This window comes from Mytilus trossulus, chromosome 1, assembly GCF_036588685.1.
Source record: "Mytilus trossulus isolate FHL-02 chromosome 1, PNRI_Mtr1.1.1.hap1, whole genome shotgun sequence".
Lineage (NCBI taxonomy): Eukaryota > Metazoa > Mollusca > Bivalvia > Mytilida > Mytilidae > Mytilus > Mytilus trossulus.
The window spans coordinates 4,562,082-4,586,644 of NC_086373.1; the positions used below are offsets into that span (position 1 = coordinate 4,562,082).

At 33.1% G+C, this 24,563-nt stretch overlaps 2 protein-coding genes across 2 annotated transcripts; both read left to right on the forward strand.

Moving 5' to 3' along the window:
* Positions 1–525: 525 nt before the first annotated feature.
* LOC134712743 (alpha-L-fucosidase-like) lies at positions 526–8,772 on the forward strand. Its single transcript, XM_063574586.1, has 8 exons — positions 526–908; positions 1,405–1,511; positions 3,984–4,114; positions 4,988–5,124; positions 5,862–5,959; positions 6,437–6,569; positions 7,203–7,373; positions 7,955–8,772. Exons 1-8 carry the CDS (start codon positions 562–564, stop codon positions 8,214–8,216), a joined length of 1,386 nt encoding a protein of 461 aa, XP_063430656.1. The 5' UTR covers positions 526–561; the 3' UTR covers positions 8,217–8,772.
* A 6,996-nt stretch (positions 8,773–15,768) lies between these two features.
* LOC134712748 (alpha-L-fucosidase-like) lies at positions 15,769–22,634 on the forward strand. The gene is made up of 8 exons (XM_063574599.1): positions 15,769–16,234; positions 16,660–16,766; positions 17,382–17,512; positions 17,857–17,993; positions 18,820–18,917; positions 19,645–19,777; positions 20,297–20,467; positions 22,113–22,634. The coding sequence occupies exons 1-8, from the start codon at positions 15,888–15,890 to the stop codon at positions 22,372–22,374; spliced, it is 1,386 nt and encodes a 461-aa protein (XP_063430669.1). The 5' UTR covers positions 15,769–15,887; the 3' UTR covers positions 22,375–22,634.
* The last annotated feature ends 1,929 nt before the right edge of the window (positions 22,635–24,563 follow it).

Sequence of the window (24,563 nt, forward strand, 5' to 3'; positions counted from 1 at the left end):
TCAATAGATCGTGAAATCTGGATATTTTATACTCGAAATAATTTGACACTGAATGTATCAATTTATGGAAATTTTAAGTCTATTATGTGCATATTCCAGGCATATTGCTATGAATAAATTTCAGCAAATAGTTAACAAATTTTTCTACGTCATTACACCTGATTTGACTACACAAACCTTTATATATCTTTTAAATGTTTTTCAACTACTCTTTAACATACATTTTTACTGAAAACATGCAGCTTATTTCCCACTTGTTTTAATATAGAAAAGTCATTGTCTGTATTTTTATATCGAACTGTTGAAACGAAACTTGCAAAATTCAATAATTTATCGAATATTTATATAAATACTTATTATATTATATCTTTGTTTAAGTATTTAAATGTAAATTGACATTTTCCGTGTTGTATAACTTAACGACGGTGATTGAACCATAACCAAAGTTATGCTTCATCGATTTTTTTTATGTCAATTATGGTTACAGGTAGTACAATAAAATAAGTACTATACATGTGACATATCATGTGGTTTTGTATCATGAACCATTAATTTGTAAACATGGCGAAACAGTGGTTGTTGATTCTTATTTGCTGTATAGGATTACAGTACAGTTGTGCCAAATATACTCCTGATTGGGCCTCTTTGGATACAAGACCGTTACCTAAATGGTATGACGAGGCCAAATTTGGAATTTTCGTTCATTGGGGAGTATTTTCTGTTCCAAGTTTCCATTCAGAATGGTTTTGGCCACTATGGAAGTCAAAGCACCCACCTCAAGATATTGCAGACTTCATGAAAAGAAATTACCCACCTGATTTTACCTATGCTGACTTTGCTAAAGATTTTACAGCTGAATTCTTCAATCCAGACGAATGGGCAGACATATTTAAAGCATCTGGAGCAGGGTGAGAATGATTTTTAAGGCCAGTTGTAATTTTCGTTAATAATTGTTAAACGGTGAAGATTTGTTTTATAAAAGGTTATATGGTTTCTTATGTACAATAAAGAAACACATATGAATTTCAAATATACAGAAAAGTTTACGAATTAAAAAGTTTTCTTTATTATTGCACAAAAACTATGCTAGTGTTGACTGTACACTAAAAGCCTATCTGGAGGTGTTGTAATTATTAAACAAGTTTCAAAAACGTGGCCCGGAGATTTTATTTTTACTAGCCTTCAGTAACTGCATATACTCTTAGATCGATATTTTGCGTTCATAATTCTTTTAGTGCGTAATTCTGACGAGTCAGGCTAGTTCTATAAGGGGTTTGTACAGATTAAATAATTTTCTTCCTGTATTTCAATAAGACAGAATTGGCACTAATGTTGATAAAATTGCTTGATACAGTGTCTTAATTCAAATTATAAATGTCTTGTTTTTTTTTAAAATATTTTCAGATATGTAGTTCTGACCAGTAAACATGGTGAAGGATTTCCTAACTGGCCATCTTCTCATTCATTTAACTGGAATGCAAAAGCAGTGGGACCAAACAGGGATCTTGTTGGTGGGTAAAAAATGTTTTTATAGTATAACCAGAAAACGTGACTTTTAGTTTTCGAATATCTGATCTATGTCTGTGACCTCCATATAAGTGTCTTTAAATAACTGTTTTGGCAATTAAGACTTGCCAGTTGGTCGTCGAGATTTGTACTTTTTTCAATACAAAAGTCTGTCTTTGGCGTTTGTTTTTTGTAGCAGTTCAGGGTTTATGTTGTGTCCTTGCTTTTTTTTAATTATTGACGCGTTTCTTTTAGTTTTGGTTTTTGACTAGGATTTGTTTAGGCCTACTAGTAATTGATTTATGACTATTGAACAGCAGTTAACTTCTGTTGCCCTTATTGGATCTAATACGAATCGACCTCTAATTTCAAATTTTAACAAAACATGCAATTGAACCCTTGCAATCTTTTATCAGATTTTCTTCAGAAGCAACACAGCACTGGATAAATTTCTGATTTAATGGGTATTTGTGAAATAGTTGATAAATGTTTTGACACAAAACCTTTGCCGTTTTTGGCACAACTTTTTTGATCTTTTGGTCTTCGATGCTGTTCAACTTTGTGCTTGTTTCGGCTTTCAAACTTTTGTATCTGGGCGTCACTAGTAGGTCTTGTGTGACAAAATGCACTTCTGGCGTATTAAAATTTAGAACTTGTCTTTTGTTGGCTGTTGTTCGTGTGATTCTTTGTCAGTTGTGTTCTCCAATTTATTTATATTGTAGTCCTGTGGTGTTGTGTTGTCATTTTGATGTTATATTTCACATGGCCATAAAAGTGCGTGGTTTGGCATGCCACACAACCAGGTTCAACCCACCATTTTTTTCTTTTAAAAATGCCCTGTACCAAGTCAGGAATATGGCCATTGTTATATTATAGTTCGTTTCTGTGTGTATTACATTTTAACGTTGTGTCGTTTGTTTTCTCTTATTTTTGAGTGTAAATTCACATTGCGATAAGATGTGGCACGGTACTTGTCTATCCAAAATTCATGTATTTGGTTTTGATGTTATATTTGTTATTCTCGTGGGATTTTGTCTGATGTTCGGTCCGTTTCTGTGTGTGTTACATTTTAGTGTTATGTCGTTGTTCTCCTCTTATATATAATGCGTTTCCCTCGGTTTTAGTTTGTTACCCCGATTTTGATTTTTGTCCATGGATTTATGAGTTTTAAACAGCGGTATACTACTGTTGCCTTTATTCATATGATCTTATAATTAAATTTGTATGTTAAGACTTCCGTTTTGTTTCATAAAAAGAGTGGCCAACGCAGATACAAGTATCTTGTTAATATAATGACTATGTTGATTCCATTTATCCCGTCATACTCGAGATAACAAATACAACAGATACAGTTAAGTCCTTCCAATATCTTCACTAACATCCAGACATTGGCATTGAGGGTCGATTGAAAACAAATCTCTGAAGTATTTGAGCTTCTAAATTGTGATTTTCCATTTCTATATGCAATATTCAATCAACGCCTAAATCTGAGTAGATATCTCCCAGTTGATGCGATATTCAAGGGCTTGCATTTCCTATCATGATTTCTTTGGTGAAGAGGTTTTGTTCACTAGGAAGATATTTAACTAACGGTTCAAAGTGATGAAGTTGAAATCACCCTGTCGTAACTATAACGGACACAATAAGGAGTTGGTTGACTGTTTAGTAATATCTGTTTCACAAGTGACGACGGATATGTTCCAACTGTAGGAACTGCATTCACGTCCTTTTTTCACAGAATGTAACATACTGAGATGGGCTTGCATCGGTGTTGACCTGCATGAGCAACCCGACGGTTGCAACACGTGAAGCACAATCCACTGGCCATCCCGGAGAACCTGAAATCACTCACAGTTTGTGTCAGGGTTTCTGTTGATCAGTAATGCATTTTGATGGTTTGTGTTTGGTTTTTGTGTTTGTCCAAGATCGTTTGCCTTTGGAGTTGCATTTGCATGGCCGTCTTCTCTGATATTGCTATTATCATATCATGGTTACCGAATATTTGTTATTGATTTGATCAGTGCCTGATTTGTAGCAAGCAATATGTCGAGGAAGATGTTCACTCTAGTTGGTATTTGCCGAATTTAGGTTATTGAATATGACTTTGTGTTGTAGTTGTATTTTCATCCATTTAATCCTGCATTTTGTTATACAATTCTGGGTTTTCTACTGCTATAACATCTTTGTGTATAATACCCATACTAGTAAGAGATTCTCGAATTGTATTTTCTATTCTTCCAAAGAACGCATATTACGTTACTAACAATTTACATCAATTTGTTCGATACTGATTACGAAATTCTAGATTTTGTTTTGTTTTCTGTATGTATACGTTTGGAACCTTGTTGGTATCATGAACATATGATTATGAGTCTAGAGATGTAAACCCCAGTGTTGAATATATAAACTCCAGCGTTAGAGATTTAGAGGCTAACTCTGCCATAAGCATTATATTTGAAGTCTTTATTTGTTTTCAGGCGATCTGGCTGCAGCAATACGAAACAGAACGGATATAAAATTTGGAACATACTACTGTCTTTCAGAATGGCTTAATCCACTCTATCTTAAAGATAAGGCATCAAACTTCACAACCCAGAACTATGTTAAGGTATAGTATTAGGTCCAGTATTGTTTTGGATAAAACTGTTTCATATAATACTTACAATAAAATACGCGTTTTATATATGAAAGTTTATTCAAATTAATAACATTTACATATCCCCGAGTGCATACAAAGCATCTTGATAGCTAGATCGAATAATGTTGAATTTCGAAGAGCAAACTTTCCATCGCAATAAGTTTAAACTTGGTTCGATAACAATCAGGCAAAATGTAAAATAAAAATACTGAACTCTTCGGAAAATCCCAATAGGAAAGTCACTTATCAAATGGCAAAATCAAAAGTTCAAACACAACATACGAATGGAAAGCAACTGTCATATTCCTGACTTGGTGCAGTCATTTTCTAATGTAGAAACAACATACTACATGTCAACCATTTTCTAATGTAAAAACAACATACTACATGTCAACCATTTTCTAATGTAGAAACAACATACTACATGTCAACCATTTTCTAATGTAGAAACAACATACTACATGTCAACCATTTTCTAATGTAGAAACAACATACTACATGTCAACCATTTTCTAATGTAGTAACAACATACTACATGTCAACCATTTTCTAATGCAGAAACAACATACTACATGTCAACCATTTTCCAATGCAGAAACAACATACTACATGTCAACCATTTTCTAATGTAGAAACAACATACTACATGTCAACCATTTTCTAATGTAAAAACAACATACTACATGTCAACCATTTTCTAATGTAGAAACAACATACTACATGTCAACCATTTTCTAATGTAGAAACAACATACTACATGTCGACCATTCTTTTATTTCGTTAAAATAAGAATTTATTTACGAAATAATAGTTTTATCAAAATGATGTGTAATGTTCTTTTAGACAAAAACCATGCCAGACCTGTATGAACTAGTACGTAATTATAAACCCGACATTGTATGGGCTGATATGGTTGATGATATGGGACCTTCCTCATACTGGACTGCTAAAGAATTTCTGGCTTGGTTGTTTAATGAAAGGTAATTGGAAATCATTTCATTTGCCCTTACAGCCGATTGGTTGATACCTTTTTTACGCTTGTTTTCTTTTGTTTTACTGTTTTCACTTTGGTTATTAAAACTTATTGTGGAAATTATTCTATTTCTGTATATTCATTTTATAAATGCAACGATTCAATTCAAGCCATGAAAATATATATAATCTTTTTATACATAAGACAGAATATATCTGTAATATCATAACCAGTATTTGAGACAGAGTTACAAAGCCTTTATAATCTGAAGTTGTGACAGTTATGTTTTTTCTACTTAGTCTTCGTTAGAAAAGACACAACAAGAAATTGACGTCTACTTTTATACTATAAAAACCGACATATTGGGCTTCTTAGCAATACACACATGATTTCTTTAATTGCTCTCTTTCGGCTGCATAACCTATACAGAGGGGGCGTAGTGTGGCTGTGCAGGATGTTAAAACAGATTCGTCCGATGGAAGTGAAAGATTTATTTTTTTAAAATAACACATAGTCAGCTCAATCCGTTTTGATACGTTGGTCTGCTGCGTTGTGTGTTATATATTATGTATTTTTTTGGTAAAACCTAAGTATTGTTTGGTGTTTCACAATGAGAAAAGCTTACTTTGACCTATTATATCATCGCAATCTAAACAAAAATATCAGACTATATGAATGATGAGTTGTTCGTTGGTGTTTGGGGTAATGATTGCTGTTTTATCATTTCTACTCGTTTACTTTCAGCCCAGTAAAATACACTGTTGTTACAAATGACCGATGGGGTCCAGATTGTAAATGCAAACATGGTAGCTACAAAACCTGTACAGATAAATTCAATCCAGGTTAGTGGATACCAATATATGGTAAAAGTGGTTTAAATTGATGACCTTCATTTGTCAATTGATAACAAAATGTCACAATAAGTTTCTTATCTACCCTGTTCTCTGTATGTTACCAGCAGCTGTGGTTTAAATGTTACTACCATCGAGTGTCATTGTAACTTTACAATTTCTCGTTTGGTTGTTGCATCCATTATTGTATATAAATAATATGCTCCTTCCAAGCCAGTTAAATGGTATGGCTAGACATACGTCAGCGCTTTTCATTGTATTCTCTAAATTATATTGAGGTACTTTGCATCTAATTATGCTTGTCATCTGTATTCAATAACTGATCTGAGGGGAAAGTAGAATAGTTTTAGTAGTTTATGTGGTTCCATCTTACTAATACTATATAAATAAGAATAACTAAATATTAAGCACCGTATTTATATTCAATAAACCCTGTCATTTTTAGATATTCTTCTTTTCAACTTTTAGGTGTTTTACAGAAATTCAAATGGGAGAATTGTATGACAATAGACAAAGGATCATGGGGATATCGCAGAAATGCTAACCTCGAAGCCTATCTGACTATTCATCAAATCATTTCAACATTTGCATCCACAATCAGGCAAGTAACCAACAGTTATACAGAGATAATGCCTCTTTTCTAATGCCCCTTTTCTAATGCCCTTTTCCTTTTACAAAATTATTGAAAATGCAGGTGAGCAACACATGTTCTTTAGAGCCTCTTGTTTTATTGTGTCAACATGAAACTTGGTATGATGTTACATTGAAATATACAGCTGGTATTCAGTAAAGATGCTATAGTCTTTTTAGTTTTTCCAGAGGCATGCATTTTTGAATGAGAACATTTTTGTCTAGACACACCTCTACTTTGTCATCACAACTCATCGTACATAGATTTCAACATCAACATGATATTTAGTTCATTTTTAAATCATAAAATGCAGAGTAACATTTGGTTTAATATATGAATAATGCTCCTTTCGACAAAGAAATGATGGTCATGTCCTGCACTGACCTTGATATCTCAACTCCTACATTTCTAACCGTTCTTTCCAAAAATGGCTATTTATAATCAAACAAATGTTTGCCCTGTCCAGTTCCTACCTGGCCATTGCAACTATTAAATAAAATATTTATTAAAATTATATCAAATCATATGGGGTAACGTTAATCTTTGATGATAACATCAAGGAAGAAATTTATTTTGAAACAAGATTCTTACTTTTTATTGTAGCTGTGGTGGTAACATGCTGATGAATGTAGGACCAACCAAATACGGCAAAATCATGCCAATATTTGAAGAAAGACTCCGTCAGTTTGGCCAATGGTTGAAGGTTAATGGAGAAGGGGTTTACAGTACGGTTCCATGGAGCCACCAGAATGATACAGTCACTAAATATACATGGTATGACAATCAACTAATTATATAACACGAAATTGAAGAAGGAATACAAAGAGAGAAAAAATAAGGAATCGAATGGTTATTCAGCTATAATAAATTAAATACAAGTTTGTAAGACATATTGACCTCACTTTCTTAAATAAATCTCGAGATTAATGAAAATTATCATTCATACTGGTTTGTTTCTAATGTCCTGGCACCAAAATTATTGAACAAAATTGTAGAAATTTAATTTAAAATAATGAAATCACAATTTAATAATAGTAATTGCATGCGAAAGAAATAGTTAAATACTAGTAAAATGATTGCTAGTAATCTCTTTCTAAGCTCTCTAATTGAAAAGATCTATAAAAAGTAAAATCACAAAAATACTGAACTCAGAGGAAAATCAATTTGGAAAGTCCATAATCACATGGCAAAATCAAATAACAAAACGCATCAAAAACGAATGGGCAAGAACTGTCATATTCCTGACTTGGTACAGGCATTTTCAAATGTAGAAAGTGGTAGATTATACCTGGTTCTATAGTGCTAACCCTTTCACTTTAATAACAGTCTCATCAAAAATGATGTTTTGTTTACAGGTATACTAAACGACATATGGAGAATGAAGGAACTGTGGTGTATGTATTTCTCCTTTCATGGCCTGAAGACACAGTTTTCAAATTAGGAGCACCAATCACATCACAACAGACAGAAGTCAGCATGCTCGGTTACCCAGATAAATTTGATTGGAAAGCTGGCCCCGGTGGTCAAGGAATTTATGTCACTATACCAATTATACCATGGAACAAACTACCATGTGAATGGGCATGGGTACTTAGACTAACGCATATATCAAATTAGACTTTTAAAAGTATGTGTAGGCTATTGATATGGATATGTGTAATCGTGTCACAAATATCAGACTACCTCAGTTTATGAAACAAGTCATTAAATATGTCTGATAAAAAATAATTTGAAAGATACGAGACACAAATTAACTTATCAATAGAAGAGAAGATTATACAACATATTTTGTTTTCAAACTTTGTAGAGGAACGCATTTTTTATATTACTCTTTCATTCGGCAGTTTCACAACAAACTTGTACAGATAATTATGTTGTAGAAACATGTTTGTGTTTGCCATTCAGTTTGAGTTCATTGTCCTGATAACATTGATTTTCATACATTCCTTTGCATGGATTCTTCAATATTTAAAGCAAACTCTTTGATCACTGAATAAGAATCTAATATAAATAAATCTGAAAAAAATTAAAGAAAAAGACAGTTTATTATTATGTTTGATTAAAGCTAAGCATGCATTTGAGTTTCAGTTTATATATATATTCATGTGTCTATCTATAACCGTCCATGCATATTTTATCACTTGTATATGTGCTTAATGAATGTTTGTCAGTATTGGTGAACATATATGGTCCAAATGTACTTATTTCTTTTTCAGTTATATTTTAATTACATATTTGATAAATGTTCTTCGCAAATCAGCATTATTAGTTTAATAAAAACGTCAGTTTACGAAACATTTTTAGTGTTTATGCCAGTATAAGTTTGTGATTATGTCAGTCTAAGGAAAACCATTTGTGGTAGGCCAATTAAATGGTATTCAGTTGTATAAGCATTGGTACATCTCATTTCCATGGAGAATATTAGGCCTCTCCCCTCAGTCACAGTCTAATAATGACTTTGAAACTTGTCTTAGTGTACATCTATTAGTTTGTGATTAGATCAGTTTAAGATGAACTTCTAATGTTAAATCAATGATATTTGGTATGCAAATTTGCAAGTATTGTTTCCATGGAGATTATAAAGCCCACCCCTCTTCATGTTTTTTTAACATTTCGGTGCTGAGTCGTAGTTCTCTTATATTTGATACGTTTTCCTCAGTTTTAGTTTGTAACACGGATTTGTTTTTTCTCTATCGATTTATGTATTTTGAACAGCGGTATACTACTGTTGCCTTTATTAAAGCAGCAGAAAAAATTGTTATTTAGTACAGTTCTTGGTTTCTTGAAATAGAAACGAAATATACCAGAGAGATACTCGAAGTCATGGTAACTGAAAATGCCACGGGGAAACATATCAAAAGATTTACAACATTATACAAAATACTAGTTCAACTCAGAAAACTTTAGACTGAGCAACACAAATCTCATTAAATGGCGAGGATTTTCTAAGGTACAACTGACGGGTAGACCGATCCTGTTCATGTTGCTCATGTTAGTACACCCGGTGAAAAGTCTTATTTGGTAGATTACATTCGAAGAAAAGATGACATGATTGTGGTCACGATAGTTAAAACATATTCGTCGTCATCTGCGAAACAGATATTCAATAACCATCAACCAACTCGTGATCTCGTCTGTAAAATTTCGAAGAGATGATTTTTAAAAACTCCCTTTTGAACTCTTGGTTTTATAACTTCTTTAAAAAAGGAAACCCTCAAGGAAATCATGATAGGAAATGCAAACTCTGGGTCTAGGAGATATATTAATCATATGCAGGAGCACAGATATAGAAAGTTCACTATTTGGAAGCTGACATCATATGTTTTGTTCTCAACCAATCCTCATTGTAAATGTCTAGATATACTAGTAAGTCAATATATTATACGTACATAATTTTATCGTTCATTTCCAATCCAAGGGGATATATTCGTTCAACATCACCATAGCGGAAAATGAATTTTAAGGATTATGCAAGCTTCTTTTCGCGTTGTGCATTGCCCTTAAACATATTACAATGAAATACGCTCAGATAATTTTGTACGGACGACTTAGGAACGACAATAATGAGATATTGCTTGGATGTACAAACTAGATAACAATGGACAAAGGGGACCGAAGGCGAAAAAGAGAAATAGGCTAAAAAATATTCACTTAATTTGTAATACACTTAATTGTTATCTTCAGCAACACAATGCTGCAGTGCTGCTACTATTTCAATCTTGATAAATAAAATTAACGGTACCAATTTTCTTGCACCAGATGCGCATTTCGACAATACATGTCTCTTCAGTGATGCTCGTGGCTAAAATATTTAAAATCCAAAGCTTATATAAAAGATGAAGAGCTATAATCCAAAAGGTCCAAAAAGTATAGCCGAATCCGTGAAAGGAAGCAGAGCTTTGCATGAGGGAGATACATTCTTTAATTTATAATAATTTATAATAATTTGTAACAACAAATTTTAATAACACAAACAAATCCCTATTTTCATGCCAGTACCGAAGTACTGGCTACTGGGCTGGTGATGTGAAATCGGAATAGGATAAATGTGTCAACTTAAGCATATTCTGCCATAAACGAATTATCATTATAGTAATGTCCATCATAGATGGAAACATGATTTTGTTCATAACTAAACAAGTATTACTATCAAGTTTTTACCCGTTATAGTCCTTCATCCTGTCAATACGTATAACTACACAGAAAACTCCGTATGGTTATTTTACACTTAAACCTTTTGAGGTGTCATCGCTTACAAATAAGTCTGATTAACGTGGTCTATTTATTTTTACAGGCCTTCAGTCACTCAAGTACTTTATCTCTTTGAGAGTTTTGTATGTGCTTAGTATCAATCTGGTAAGACATGCTCTAAAAAGTAGATTTTTTTAGACGGTGGAGTTTATGGTTATTGGTTGTTTGAGCACCTCAACACCTTGAACATTCTTTATTTTCCTGTTCAAAGCCTATAGTGTAATGGTTGCATCAGTCATAATTTAATCCATTATTATATTTAACTTTAAACAGGTTGTAGGTTGTATTGCTTCCAATTCAAAGTTTGTTATCCAAAAATGTATATGCGTTCATCCTTAATATTTTTTCTTTGGTGAACATTTTAATCGATGTCATGTCTTTAATCAAGTCCATATTCTTTCTATGCAGAATATTGGTAAATATGATATTTCATGATGTTTGCATGCTTGGTACTCAAGCTATCACAGCTATTTAACTTTTCACCGGGTTGTACTTAATAAAGCAACATGTGTCTTATGTGGAGAAGAATTCGTTTTTTTTGGATTGATATTGCATATGTTTTAGTTTCATAAGTGGTGTTTTGTTTACTGTTTGATCTTTACTGTTTTTCACGATGCTGTCTGTTTATTTCGACGAACGAGTTTGAATACCCCTTTGTTATCTTTCGCCTCTCTTGTATATAGATTATTATAAACTATACTTTATGTTGTTAATGCGCATTTCTAATTAATTTTACCTTAACTTTTGCGCTTTTTGTTATAGTTAATTTTTGGTGGAGGGTATGTTTTTTTGTATTGTTTTCATTTATTTTTCATAGTCAGTATGATTTTATATAAAGGTAGAATTGGCACTTCATGTTCTCAGAATTGGTTAACTCTATACAGTTCAAATTCGAATTTAAAATGTCTTTTTTGTCATATATGTTGTTCTTACTAGTGAACATTGTGAATGAGGTCACGTGGCGTTGCTAACGAAATTGATATTGAAATTAAAAACGTCGTCATAGGTAAAATAGCGATAAACAGAGTATTTACTCTATTACCTACTAACCGGCCTACACCATATTGTACATAAACACTATGTACGTTTACCATAATTAATATACAAATTAAGAACAATATTAATTTTGCCGACTAGCCCGTCAAATACGCTGGACGCCGGATTTTATTTTAGATATACAACATGTAATAAATATGATAAACATTGTTTAAGTAAACATCCACTCATTTTATAACCATTGATCATTACAACTAACTTAAGAAAGTTCTTCCCCGTACCAACGGCCAAGGCACGCCCAGGAAAAACCAGAGATAAAACCATATTTTCTTTGATGGTCATAAAGGCTCTGGAAACCTGTGTTATACAGCAAAAGTATCTTTCGACAGACCGTCTCATAGGGACAACACGAGAACCTGCGTTGTTAATGAACTTTCATTCCTAATCAAAAACTACACTTATAATAAAATTAAAGGTACCAATTTTCTTGCACCAGATGCGCATTTCGACAATACATGTCTCTTCAGTTATGCTCGTGGCCAAAATATTTGAAATCCAAAGCTTATAATCTATATAACATTTCGAAATTGAAAATTAAAAGAATAAAAAATATACAATACTCCCACAGCTTTGATATATTGAAAACTATTATCAAAAATGTAATTTTGATATGTACACTTCAAAGGACGGCTAGAAAGTGAGATACATTTACATGTATACCTTTTACCTGTAATCAATTTTGATTTCTAACAAATCCTGATTGGACAATGCCTTATTTACAAACCGTTAATACAGACATTTTCCCGCTATTACTAGTCGAAACGCGGGAAAATTCATGTATTTACTCTATTACCTACTAACCGGCCTACACCATATTTTACATAAACACTATGTACGTTTACCATAATTAATATACAAATTAAGAACAATATTAATTTTGCCGACTAGCCCGTGGTAAATATGATATTTCATGATGTTTGCATACTTGGTACTCAAGCTATCACAGCTATTTAACTTTTCACCGGGTTGTACTTAATAAAGCAACATGTGTCTTATGTGGAGAAGAATTCGTTTTTTTTTGGATTGATATTGCATATGTTTTAGTTTCATAAGTGGTGTTTTGTTTACTGTTTGATCTTTACTGTTTTTCACGATGCTGTCTGTTTATTTCGACGAACGAGTTTGAATACCCCTTTTTTCTCTTTCGCCTCTCTTGTATATAGATTATTATAAACTATACTTTATGTTGTTAATGCGCATTTCTAATTAATTTTACCTTAACTTTTGCGCTTTTTGTTATAGTTAATTTTTGGTGGAGGGTATGTTTTTTTGTATTGTTTTCATTTATTTTTCATAGTCAGTATGATTTTATATAAAGGTAGAATTGGCACTTCATGTTCTCAGAATTGGTTAACTCTATACAGTTCAAATTCGAATTTAATTTTGCCGACTAGCCCGTCAAGTACGCTGGACGCCGGATTTTATTTTAGATATACAACATGTAATAAATATGATAAACATTGTTTAAGTAAACATCCACTCATTTTATAATCATTGATCATTACAACTAACTTAAGAAAGTTCTTCCCCGTACCAACGGCCAAGACACGCCCAGGAAAAACCAGAGATAAAACCATATTTTCTTTGATGGTCATAAAGGCTCTGGAAACCTGTGTTATACAGCAAAAGTATCTTTCGACAGACCGTCTCATAGGGAAAACACGAGAACCTGCGTTGATAATGAACTTTCATTCCTAATCAAAAACTACACTTATAATAAAATTAAAGGTACCAATTTATACCTTTTCCTTATACCTTTTCACCACCTGACCGCATTGAATGCAATCCAAGCTTCAGGTCTTTTGAAACTAGTTTCAGTCTAGAAATAATGCTTTCTCTGGCTGTAGTATAACTAAGCTTTTTGTTTTTATATATAAGTTTACAAATACTTTTAGAACGAAAATTAGGTCTAAACAGTAAAAAATTTGATTCCAAATTGACACCTGAAAGATTTACATATTTCAAAAACATCTCATATGGACAAGCAATGGTATCCCCCTTGGAAATTAAAACCTCATTACCATCACGATACTGGTCAGTCTTACTCTTCTCTATATACAAAATTAAATAATCTGATTTAACTTCAACATTTTTACACAAAAGAGAGCTAATCTCAGCGAAACGCAAAAACCCAGCAAAAGACAGTAAAATCATTGTTAAATCACGAACCACAAGTAAATCTTGGCTATCTGAAAACATGCTACACAATTTCAATAACATATCTAATGAAACGGGGTCCTTCTTGTGTTTCTTAACAGTAGCCACTCTCTTGGCAGATTCTTGTAATGAATGTAAATATGAATTTTTAGTTGGATCTGCAAAATTACTCATTTCATGCACCCATTTTATACTATATATAGCAGAATTAATAGTGTTACATGTAGCACCAGTGTCAAGCAAGTAAGTTATAAATAAAGCTATATGAACCGGCTTTGCTGGTAAAGCTTGAAAACCATGTTTTTTAATAAATGTTTCCCAACGTTTAAATGCTTAAAAGTACGATTTTGCTGTAATATCATTTCTACTGTTCACAATATAACTGGACATATGTTCTGCATACTTGAAAAGTTCAGATTCCTCGTCTACTCCGGCTTCTTTAACATCATCCTTAATTTTGTCTCTCAAACCTATTCCTTATCATTTTTTCTTTGCTGTTTCTTAGGACATTCCTGTTTCCAATGACCTTTTACACCACATTTAAAACATCTGCCTGGTTTTCTTGTCATACTAGTAACTGCTTGTTCTGCTGGTTGTACGTAGGGATGCACTCGTCTAGCTTTCTTTGTCTTATCAGCTTTCACCTTTCTTTCCGCTCTGTGTTCAGCCTTGTACAATTTCCTTTCATCCTCAGAATCATCTGCAAGCGGGTTGGTTTCATATTCATGTACAACTCGCCAGCCCAGCTCGGATGAATCAGCAATACGTATTAACTTTTGTCTATAGTTCATTAAAGAAATACCTTCCGCTACCTTCTCCTTGGCTTTGCATACGGTATCTGGCGTTGGATTGTTACCGTCCAATATACTGTCTGCTTCTTTCATTTTGCTGAGCACATTCACGTTTTGCTTAAATTGCTCTTAATTCCCTCGTTTCTTGAATTTGGGTCCATCCGTCAAGGTAGCTTCTATCTTGGAAACCTGTGTTTCTGCAAGCTGTTGTTGTTGCACATGCATCTGTCCCATTTCACTGGATATAATCGAACGCATTTGGTTCATCATGTCATTTTGGTTTACCGTCAGAATATTCGAGACTTGAATTCTGATCTGCTCTTGAAGTTCGGCGTCCATTTTGATGTGGACACTTCAAAGGACGGCTAGAAAGTGAGATACATTTACATGTATACCTTTTACCTGTAATCAATTTTGATTACAAACAAATCCTGATTGGACAATACTTTATTTACAAACCGTTAATACAGACATTTTCCCGCTATTACTAGTTGAAACGCGGGAAAATTCATTTATCATTGGTCATCTCAACTCGATTGCTTTTCTCACTTTCGCTGTGTCAACTCAAGCGAGAATATCAGTCTCGTTGAGATAATTAACGATAATCTATAGGTATATGGAAATACCTCATCAATAATATAATTATACCTTTTGTATGACATAACATTATATTAGAACTCAATAAATAATTTGCTTATTTTGTCAACCAAAGGAGGATTTAACTAGAAAGTATTTCCCCTTCTTTCAAGATGTTTGGTTGCTACATTAAAAAAGTAATCATTGACAACTTCTTTCATTCAATGACTTTATGATTGCTTTAGGTTGGTTGCTTCTAACAATTTAATTAGAAATGTCTTCAACTGTCATGCGAGCTGTTGCATAGATCAATAAGGAAATGTAAAAATATCAAATATTTATCGACAGTGATTGAGATATAACAAATTCAACGCTCTGTCGATTTTCTAATGACAAGGTAGTAAACACGAAAGGCCTATGGTCATGTGATAAATCATGTGAGCTTTAAATTGTAAACATGGCAAAACAGTACTTGTTGCTGTTCATTTGTTGCATTGGGATACACTATAGTAATGCAAAATATACTCCTGATTGGGCATCTTTGGATACACGACCGTTACCAACATGGTATGACGAAGCCAAATTTGGAATTTTCATTCATTGGGGAGTATTTTCTGTTCCAAGTTTCCATGGAGCATGGTTTTGGCCGTTGTGGAAGTCGAGCAACCCATCTCCAGATATTGCAGATTTTATGAAAAAGAATTACCCACCTGATTTTACCTATGCTGACTTTGCAAAAGATTTCACAGCAGAATTTTTTAATCCAGACGAGTGGGCAGACATATTTAAAGCATCGGGAGCTGGGTAAGAATTTGAAGATATATTTTAAGCAATGGGAACAGGTCACAAGAGAATGCTTGTAACGTAAGATTTACACTACAGCATTTGGACGTGTAATGATTGGTATTTATTCTGAAAACGTGGTCTATTTATTTTTACTTGCTTTTAGTTACTGAAAAACCTCGTAAATCGCTATTTTGTCTTATGTCTTTTCTTTTGTGTGCCTAGAATCTGTCTGTCGAGTAAGGCCCTTTAAGTTAGTTGTTGCCAATAGTGTGCTGACACACCACCGTACTAGGTTAATGGGTAGTTGAGCGTTTATAAACATTATTACTCAACAGATTAGTTATATCTCTGTACCAAATGAAGGTAGTTTAGTGACTTTCGTTGGTTGACGTATGTCATAATCGTTTTTTACTATAATTTTTAGGTTTGAATATTTTTTTTAGATATGTTGTTCTTACCAGTAAACATGGTGAAGGATTTCCCAACTGGCCGTCCTCTCATTCTTTTAACTGGAATGCAAAAGCAGTTGGACCAAACAGGGATCTTGTTGGTAGGTAAAATCAAGTGTATTGAATAACAAGAAATATATCTTTAAAAAAGTTTTTTTTTATATACTGGCTTTAATTCTATATATAATGAAATAATTATGATTTCGTATTATTTGCGGTCTGACTCATAAGTGAATTTGCTAGAGGGCGATAAATATTACAACGACAAAGCACATACGTTGTAAGATTGTTTCTTATGCACTGTTTAAAAGCAAAATGATCTATGTTTATTTGCAATCTAGTATCAAAATTTTCTTCAGGCAATATAAAGCGATGAATAAAATTTGATTTAAAGAGTATTTTCGTTGATAAATGATTCCATTATATTATATGCTCTTTATAATTCAAACTTTGTTAGTTTTTAAAACTTTCACATTTTGCAAAAAATGCATTTACATTTTCTCCATGCTGATGACGAGAAACTTTATATTTGCTTGTTTAATTCTGTTAAGTCACGTACTGAAACCTGTTGGTATCATACACATAGACTAATAAACTTTAAAGCCTAGAAATGTCAACACCCAGCGCCGAAGGTGTATGCTCTTAGACTAAAGTTAGATAGTTAAATGTAACACTGACAAACGATCGATATCTAAAGTCTTTATTAATTGTTTTAGGTGATCTGGCTGCAGCAATACGAAACAGAACGGATATAAAGTTTGGAACATACTACTGTCTTTCAGAGTGGCTTCATCCACTGTATATGCAAGATAAGGCATCAAACTTCACAACTCAGAATTTTGTAAAGGTAAAATTCTATAAACAGAAACGGTCCAGAGTACACTTTATGCTTCATATAATATTTATTAAATAAGTAGGTTGATTAGTAAAAAAATATGTAATACCAGTGAGCTATCCATCCAAACACATACTGAAATCTTGGTATCATAAAAATGTTTCATTATTGGCATATCTGTTGTTCTTATACCTTAGCACAGTGGAAATATTATCCACTCATCATGTTAAGAGTAAAAACATCAAATTATGCTATATAAAGTTTTGTTAATTAAAGTCGATATTTCTGTTTATGATTTCCTTTTGTTGAATTGTTTTAAATTGTAGTATCAATTTGGTATTTGCTTGCTATTTTAGACAAAAACCATGCCTGACCTTTATGAACTAGTAAGTAAATATAAACCAGAAATTGTATGGGCTGATATGGTTGATGATTTAGGATCTTCTTCGTACTGGACTTCAAAAGAATTTCTTGCTTGGTTGTTCAATGAAAGGTAACTGTACAATATACTTTTACACTTTTATTCTAATTGTAAACCATTATTTTTGCAACACTACTTAGAAATCTGGTTAGGTATATAAATTGTTTTGTAAAACTTTCCCCGTTCTGTATAAGCGTATTTAATATGCGTCGATATGAATTTATACCATAACATTATCCAAAGTATTATCATATGTAGGAAATAGTATGGACTAAGGGCTTTACGAATTACACGAAGACAGCTCAATCAGCCATGATAATTTTTTTAATTAATTGGTTTTACATTACAAACATAGTTGATAGTTTAAGGCTATGTTTACCTTTTCGGTAGGACAAAACCCCGCAACCGGCGTCGGATTTTGGTTGGCCCATAAACAAAATGTGTACTAGTTCAATGAAATTGGACGTCATACTAAACTCCAAAATTTTATATGAACTATAATAAAAAAAAACCAACAATACAAGATTAACATTTGTCAGCACAAATACATTGTATATACAACTACAGTGATTTTTTTGTACTTTTCGAGGTCGGCAAAAAACGTGTGTGCGCACTTCGATATAAAAATAAGAAATAAAATGATTGACCATAAGCCAAATCTCCTCCAGAAACCAAATGACGTAGAAGTTTACAACAATATGTCATTCGGCAGATTCAGATAAGGCGGTTTTAACTATTGTTTCATCATACCATATTGTGTGCCTGTATCAAGGCTGATTCGTGTGTTGCTAGTTGTTGCTTTTCTTTGAAGGAACCGAAAGTGTCTGTATGGTTGGTACCATAAGTGTCTTTACATTTTTTTTATCTTGTGACCTCTTTTCAATTCGTTTACTTATAGTCCAGTAAAGGACACGGTTGTGACAAATGACCGATTTGGCCAAGATTGTAAATGCAAACATGGTAGCTACAAAACCTGTACAGATAAGTTCAATCCAGGTTAGTGAATAAATACATTGCACAGCGCCAACCTGGGGGAACCCGTTATTACCGAAAAGGTAACAAAACGTGCAAAGAATATAGTATTAATCGTTCTGAAACTTAAGAAAAAACCTAAGACACTGAATCATTTAGAACTATTATGAAAAAAACAAAGTGAAACTCATGCAAAACAAAAAAAGATATTTATCAAAAAATAACACATTGTGTCCTAAATACTTATCTAATAGTAAATATCGTTCGGATTGCAACCAGAAAGTTGAGTGCCAGGTTTATACAATTCACTACAATTTTTTTTGTCGAAATTACCGTTTGGATTCGTAAAGTATGAACCAACGTGCACAAAGAAGTTTAATATATAAATGCAGGCTTTGGTTCAATTACATCTTCAACATAATAAGTACCAAAAACCTTGTTCCCACTGACTTTCATTGTGTCTATACAATTTCTCGTGTGGTCAATAATTAAATTTGTAGGTAAATGGCATGTTTAGGAATGGGTACATTTATTTTTATTCTCGTTGTTATGTTGAGGTTCTTGCATAAAGTACTTATCACATTTGTCAGTTGTAATATATAACAGATCTGACCAGACAGTAATACAGTTGTAGTAATTACTGTGTTTTAATCTTATTCATAATATGTTTAAAATCATAGGTAATGAAATATTAAGCACCGTGGTTATATCCAATGATACAGGTGCAAATGATTTCTATTTCAACTTTCAGGTGTTTTACAGAAATTCAAATGGGAAAATTGTATGACTATAGATAGGTATGCCTGGGGGTACCGAAGAAATGCTGTTGTTGGAGACTTTCTGACTATTCATGAAATCATTTCAACCTTTGCATCGACAATAAGGTAAGTAAAATATCCTCATGGAAAAGAAATGTAAGCATTAGATTCAAGATACATTCAAAAACTTGTCTGGACTCTGGTCATTATAAAGAGTTCCAAGCATTAACTTTGAACATGTAATATTAAAAGTATTGGTAATATAAAATCCAAGGGAAATTGAAGGTTTTAAATCAATAAACATGTTTAAAATATGTTGTTTTTTTCAACCGCCTTCTTTGTTATCCCAACGCTTCATGCATAGTTAATCATATCGACATGGAAGTTTGTGCATTTTTCTAACTATAATATGGAGATGTTCATGTTGGTAGGATATTTCAGCTTAGTGAGTTTTTTACTAGATTAATGGCTCATCAGACTTAAAAGTCGTTGGCCTGACCCATATTCTACTTTGACATCACAAGTTCTCAAAAAATATTCATTGTATCAACATCAACACTTAATACCTAGTTACATCATTTAATGATGATATTTAGGCGGTAGTTTATCTATTTAATAATAATATTCTTGCTTGTTATGTCATAGTTGTGGCGGTAATATGCTGATGAATGTAGGACCAACAAAATTTGGCAAAATCATGCCAATATTTGAAGAAAGACTTCGTCAGTTCGGCCAATGGTTGAAGGTTAATGGAGAGGCAGTTTACAGTACAGTTCCATGGAGTCACCAGAATGACACAGTAATCATAAATACTTGGTATGATATCTTTTAAGTTGCACTACACGAAACTGTAAAAGGTTTACAAACAATAAATGGTTATAAATCTTGCACATTAATACAAATTGACAAGACGTATTAATGTAAATGTAATACGGTCCTAGCATTCATCTCTTCTTTTACTATACAAACCTCTAGATAATTTCAAATATTATTTATGCTGGTTTGTTCGTCCTTTTCTGGTACTCGATTGATCGTAGAAATCAGATAATACGATTTTAAAAAAAAGCAACACAATCGACTTATAGAAAATGCTTTTCTTGTGTTTTATAGGTCAATACGTTATATATGGACCTGTTCAGATTATATTTGGCCGAGGACGAAGTACGAGTGTCTATATAGTAAATTGTATTTTGCAAGAAGTTTAATATGAAATTGAAAATTTCCATATTCTTTGAACAACTTAATAAGTTGTTTCATCAGCTTCCTTGTATTCTTAGTGTCTGTATTTAACATAAATTCTTGAAATCTCCTGATAAACTTGAAAATTTTCTCTTTAGTTTAGTTTAAACATATTTATTTATAGTGGATTGGGAAACAAGTTTTGCAACTTATATTAATCCCTTTCCACTTTGCGGGTGCGAGTGCTGTCTTGTAGCGGCATTAGCCTACTCTTTTTCGAAATCTACAAGGGTGTCTTTAACGTGCAAGAGATGTGGCTCTCTCTTAACACGGGTCAGCCATTTATCGTCCCTTTCCGACGGACTATCATCGTTTCCTCAAGACCATACTCGCAGATGGTGTCAAGGGAGAGCCGAAAATTGAGTTTCTGAAATTTTCATCCCAAACGGGAATCGAACCAGGAACCTTTGTGTTAGTAGTCCGATGCACTAACCACTACACCATGGCTCTACAATTTTCTCTTTGTCTGCTGCGGCGATTTCTCCAATGTTTTTATGTTTGACGTCATGTCGTCATTAGTCTTAAGTCTATCAATGCCCATGCTACGTCAATCTTTAAAGACCCAAATGTTGCAAAACACTTATCATACCTCCATGAAAAATATGTTGTTGTCCCCGCAGTTGAAATCATACCTTCGTAAATTTACGGACGCCCTCATGATTTGGTTGACTGTTATGGAATAATCGTTTCACAGATGATATCAGATATGGTCCTTACGTCGTAACTACAATCCCCTACCCTTTAATGAATGTGACCTACCGAAGTACACTATTTATCAGATTATTTTATAACATGAGCAACACGACGGGTGCCACATGTGGAGCAGTATCTGCTTACCCTTCATGAGATCACCTGAGATCACCCCTAGTTTTTGGAAGGGTTCGTGTTATTTATTATTTAGTTATCTATGTTGTGTCATGTGTACTATTGTTTGTTTGTTTGTGTTTATTTTCGACTTATGAGTTTGACTGTCCATCTGGTATCTTTCGTCCTTCTTTTTAAACAAGATGTTTTTTTTAAATCGACAACTAATATACATATCAATAGAACCATAACGTCAATAAACATAGAAATAGAAACAAGGCTTTGGATACGTAAAATAACATTTAAAAACACGTGATCGTAATATCCAAAATAGTGGAATGCTACACCATATGCAATATAAAGCTTTTTATCTTATTGAATATTTCAAGGATCTGTTAAACCGATGTTGGTTTTACAGGTACACGAAACGAAAATTGGAGAAGGAAGGAACTGTGGTTTATGTTTTTCTTCTTTCATGGCCTGAAGACACAGTTCTGAAATTAGGAGCACCAATTCCATCAGAGCAGACAGAAGTCAGCATGCTCGGTTACCCAGACAAATTTATCTGGAAAGCTGGTCCAGGAGGCCAAGGAATTTATGTCACTATACCAATTATACCATGGAACAAACTGCCATGCGAATGGTCATGGGTACTTAAAATAACTCTTATAACCAATTAGACTTACAATTTACTTGATGAGTACCTTTGATATGTATGATAATTATTTAAAACTGGAAACGTGTATGAATCTTGGATGCATGTCACTCTTACAATTCATAATTAAGGTACTGTTTGTTTACCATTGGTAACATCTGAAATGTTAACAAATGTGCCGTTTGTATGCTGATCACATATGTGCTAACAATTGTCAGAGTGTAGAGTGTATATTTGATCATCGGTAAGTGATTGTCACAGAAAAATAAATGTCTTCTTCTATGCCATATTCGTTTCAGTCTCTCTCCATATCAATTCAGATTGAACAAAATCATGTCCGTGTAGTTCTGTTGATCTAAATCAAACTTATGATAATAAATTTAATCATTTTTTAGTACAGAAAATCAGAAGTGGTATTGATGAAATTGGTTAGCTGGAGATAATGCTTTTCTTGTGTTTCATTGTGCAACATTCTACGGCGTGATACGTATGTTACGAAAACTATGAATATTTGAAGTTTCTGTATGTTAACATACTGCGTGGAATAGTTCCAACGCAACTTGTGATTAAAATTGTTTAAAGACAAAATGTATAGAGGGCAATAAAAAATAAAAATCGTAAAAGAAACTAAAAAAAATGTTTTAAAATGTATTCTTGTATGTTGTTTGATCTCAATATCTCATGTGTGTAAGCCTACAGACTTTACTCCAAGGTTAAATTATATTGACCATATATTAAACCTCATTGTGTTTGCTTGATCTGATTATTTCTATAATTTAAGTTATACGGAAACACCTCCCATAAATCATAGATAATAGACAACCCTAAAGCTGATTTCGACAATTTCAACACTTTTTTTTATAAATGTTGTCAATTAAACTCATCTTAGATACCAGGATATCAGGTAGAAAAGCTTTATAATTTCATAAACAGATATTTTATAAATATGACCATATCAATGATTACTCATGTCAACACAGAAGTGCGGATTACTGGGCTGGTGATACCCTCTGGGAACTCCACCAGCAGTGGCATCGAACCAGTGGTTGTAAATAAACTCATTATAGATACCGGGACTGAATTTTGTTTTTACGCCAGACGCGCGTTTCGTCTACAAAAGACTCCCCCAGTAACGCTCGAGTCCAAAGAAGTTTAAAAAGGCAAAAACTAAGTACTAAGTTGAAGAGCATTGAGAACCAAAGGCATACGCAAAGTACTTTTCTTTTTAGGAAAACAGTTCCGAATGTTTTGAAAATTAAAGCTAACGTTTACAAATTTTTAACCTTTATATGTTAAACACTTTTTATAAATACTGATTAAAAAATCAACATAAAAGAGCTATGAGTAGATTATATATCACCAACGCAACTACGAGCAACTACGAGCATGTACATCAGTATTTCTCTCATAATAACGTTAATTTTCAAACAGATTAAAGAATCACGAATCTTACCGCTGTATACAAACAATTATCCTTTTGATAAAAAAGAAAACAACTTGTGAGCTTTTTTACCAACAATGTCAAAGGCATATACTTTATCATAAATATATTATATAAAAATGAAAATATATGGTTGTTGTCAGTGTGACAACTATCAACTCGTTTTCAAGTGTGGATATTTATAGATAATCATTGATCAACTCAACAATATTGACTTCCTCGCTTGAGGCGGAACGGTGACAGCGAGAAAAGCAATCGAGTTTAGATGACCAATGATAATCTGTTTTTCGCTATTTTACCCATGACGACATTGTCAATTTCATATCAAACTCATAAGCAACGGCACGTGCCTCCTTAGTTTCTAGCAATAATTTTCCATCCCAAGCGAGTAGCATGATATGGAAATTTATCAAAAATAGATCTATCAGGGGATAACAACGGAACAACAGAAACACTGAAGTACCAAAAATGCCAACATTCATAGAAACGAACTATTTGATAACAGCCGCCATATTTCTGACTTGGTACAGGACATTTAATGAAAAATTATGGGTTGAACCTGGTTTTATGGCTAGACAAACCTCTTACTTCTATGGCATTGTTAAAAAACAATCGCTAAAATGACAATACTACGTGATAGAAATACAGCACAATCATGAACACTCAGCACAGAAAAATGCACACATAAATGATATCATAGAATTTAACCATCAACTGAAGTTATATAAGAACTCTTTTAAAAATGCATCTGATGTTTGATGGAATCCTCTCCC

Excerpts from the sequence above, each read along its gene's own strand:
- LOC134712748 (XM_063574599.1), top strand. The coding sequence starts at position 15,888 with ATGGCAAAACAGTACTTGTTGCTGTTCATTTGTTGCATTGGGATACAC. Across the intron at positions 16,235-16,659 it reads TTTAAAGCATCGGGAGCTGG|ATATGTTGTTCTTACCAGTA; the intron begins GTAAGAATTTGA and ends TATTTTTTTTAG. Across the intron at positions 16,767-17,381 it reads ACCAAACAGGGATCTTGTTG|GTGATCTGGCTGCAGCAATA; the intron begins GTAGGTAAAATC and ends TAATTGTTTTAG.
- LOC134712743 (XM_063574586.1), top strand. The coding sequence starts at position 562 with ATGGCGAAACAGTGGTTGTTGATTCTTATTTGCTGTATAGGATTACAG. Across the intron at positions 5,960-6,436 it reads TACAGATAAATTCAATCCAG|GTGTTTTACAGAAATTCAAA; the intron begins GTTAGTGGATAC and ends TTCAACTTTTAG. Across the intron at positions 6,570-7,202 it reads ACATTTGCATCCACAATCAG|CTGTGGTGGTAACATGCTGA; the intron begins GCAAGTAACCAA and ends TTTTTATTGTAG.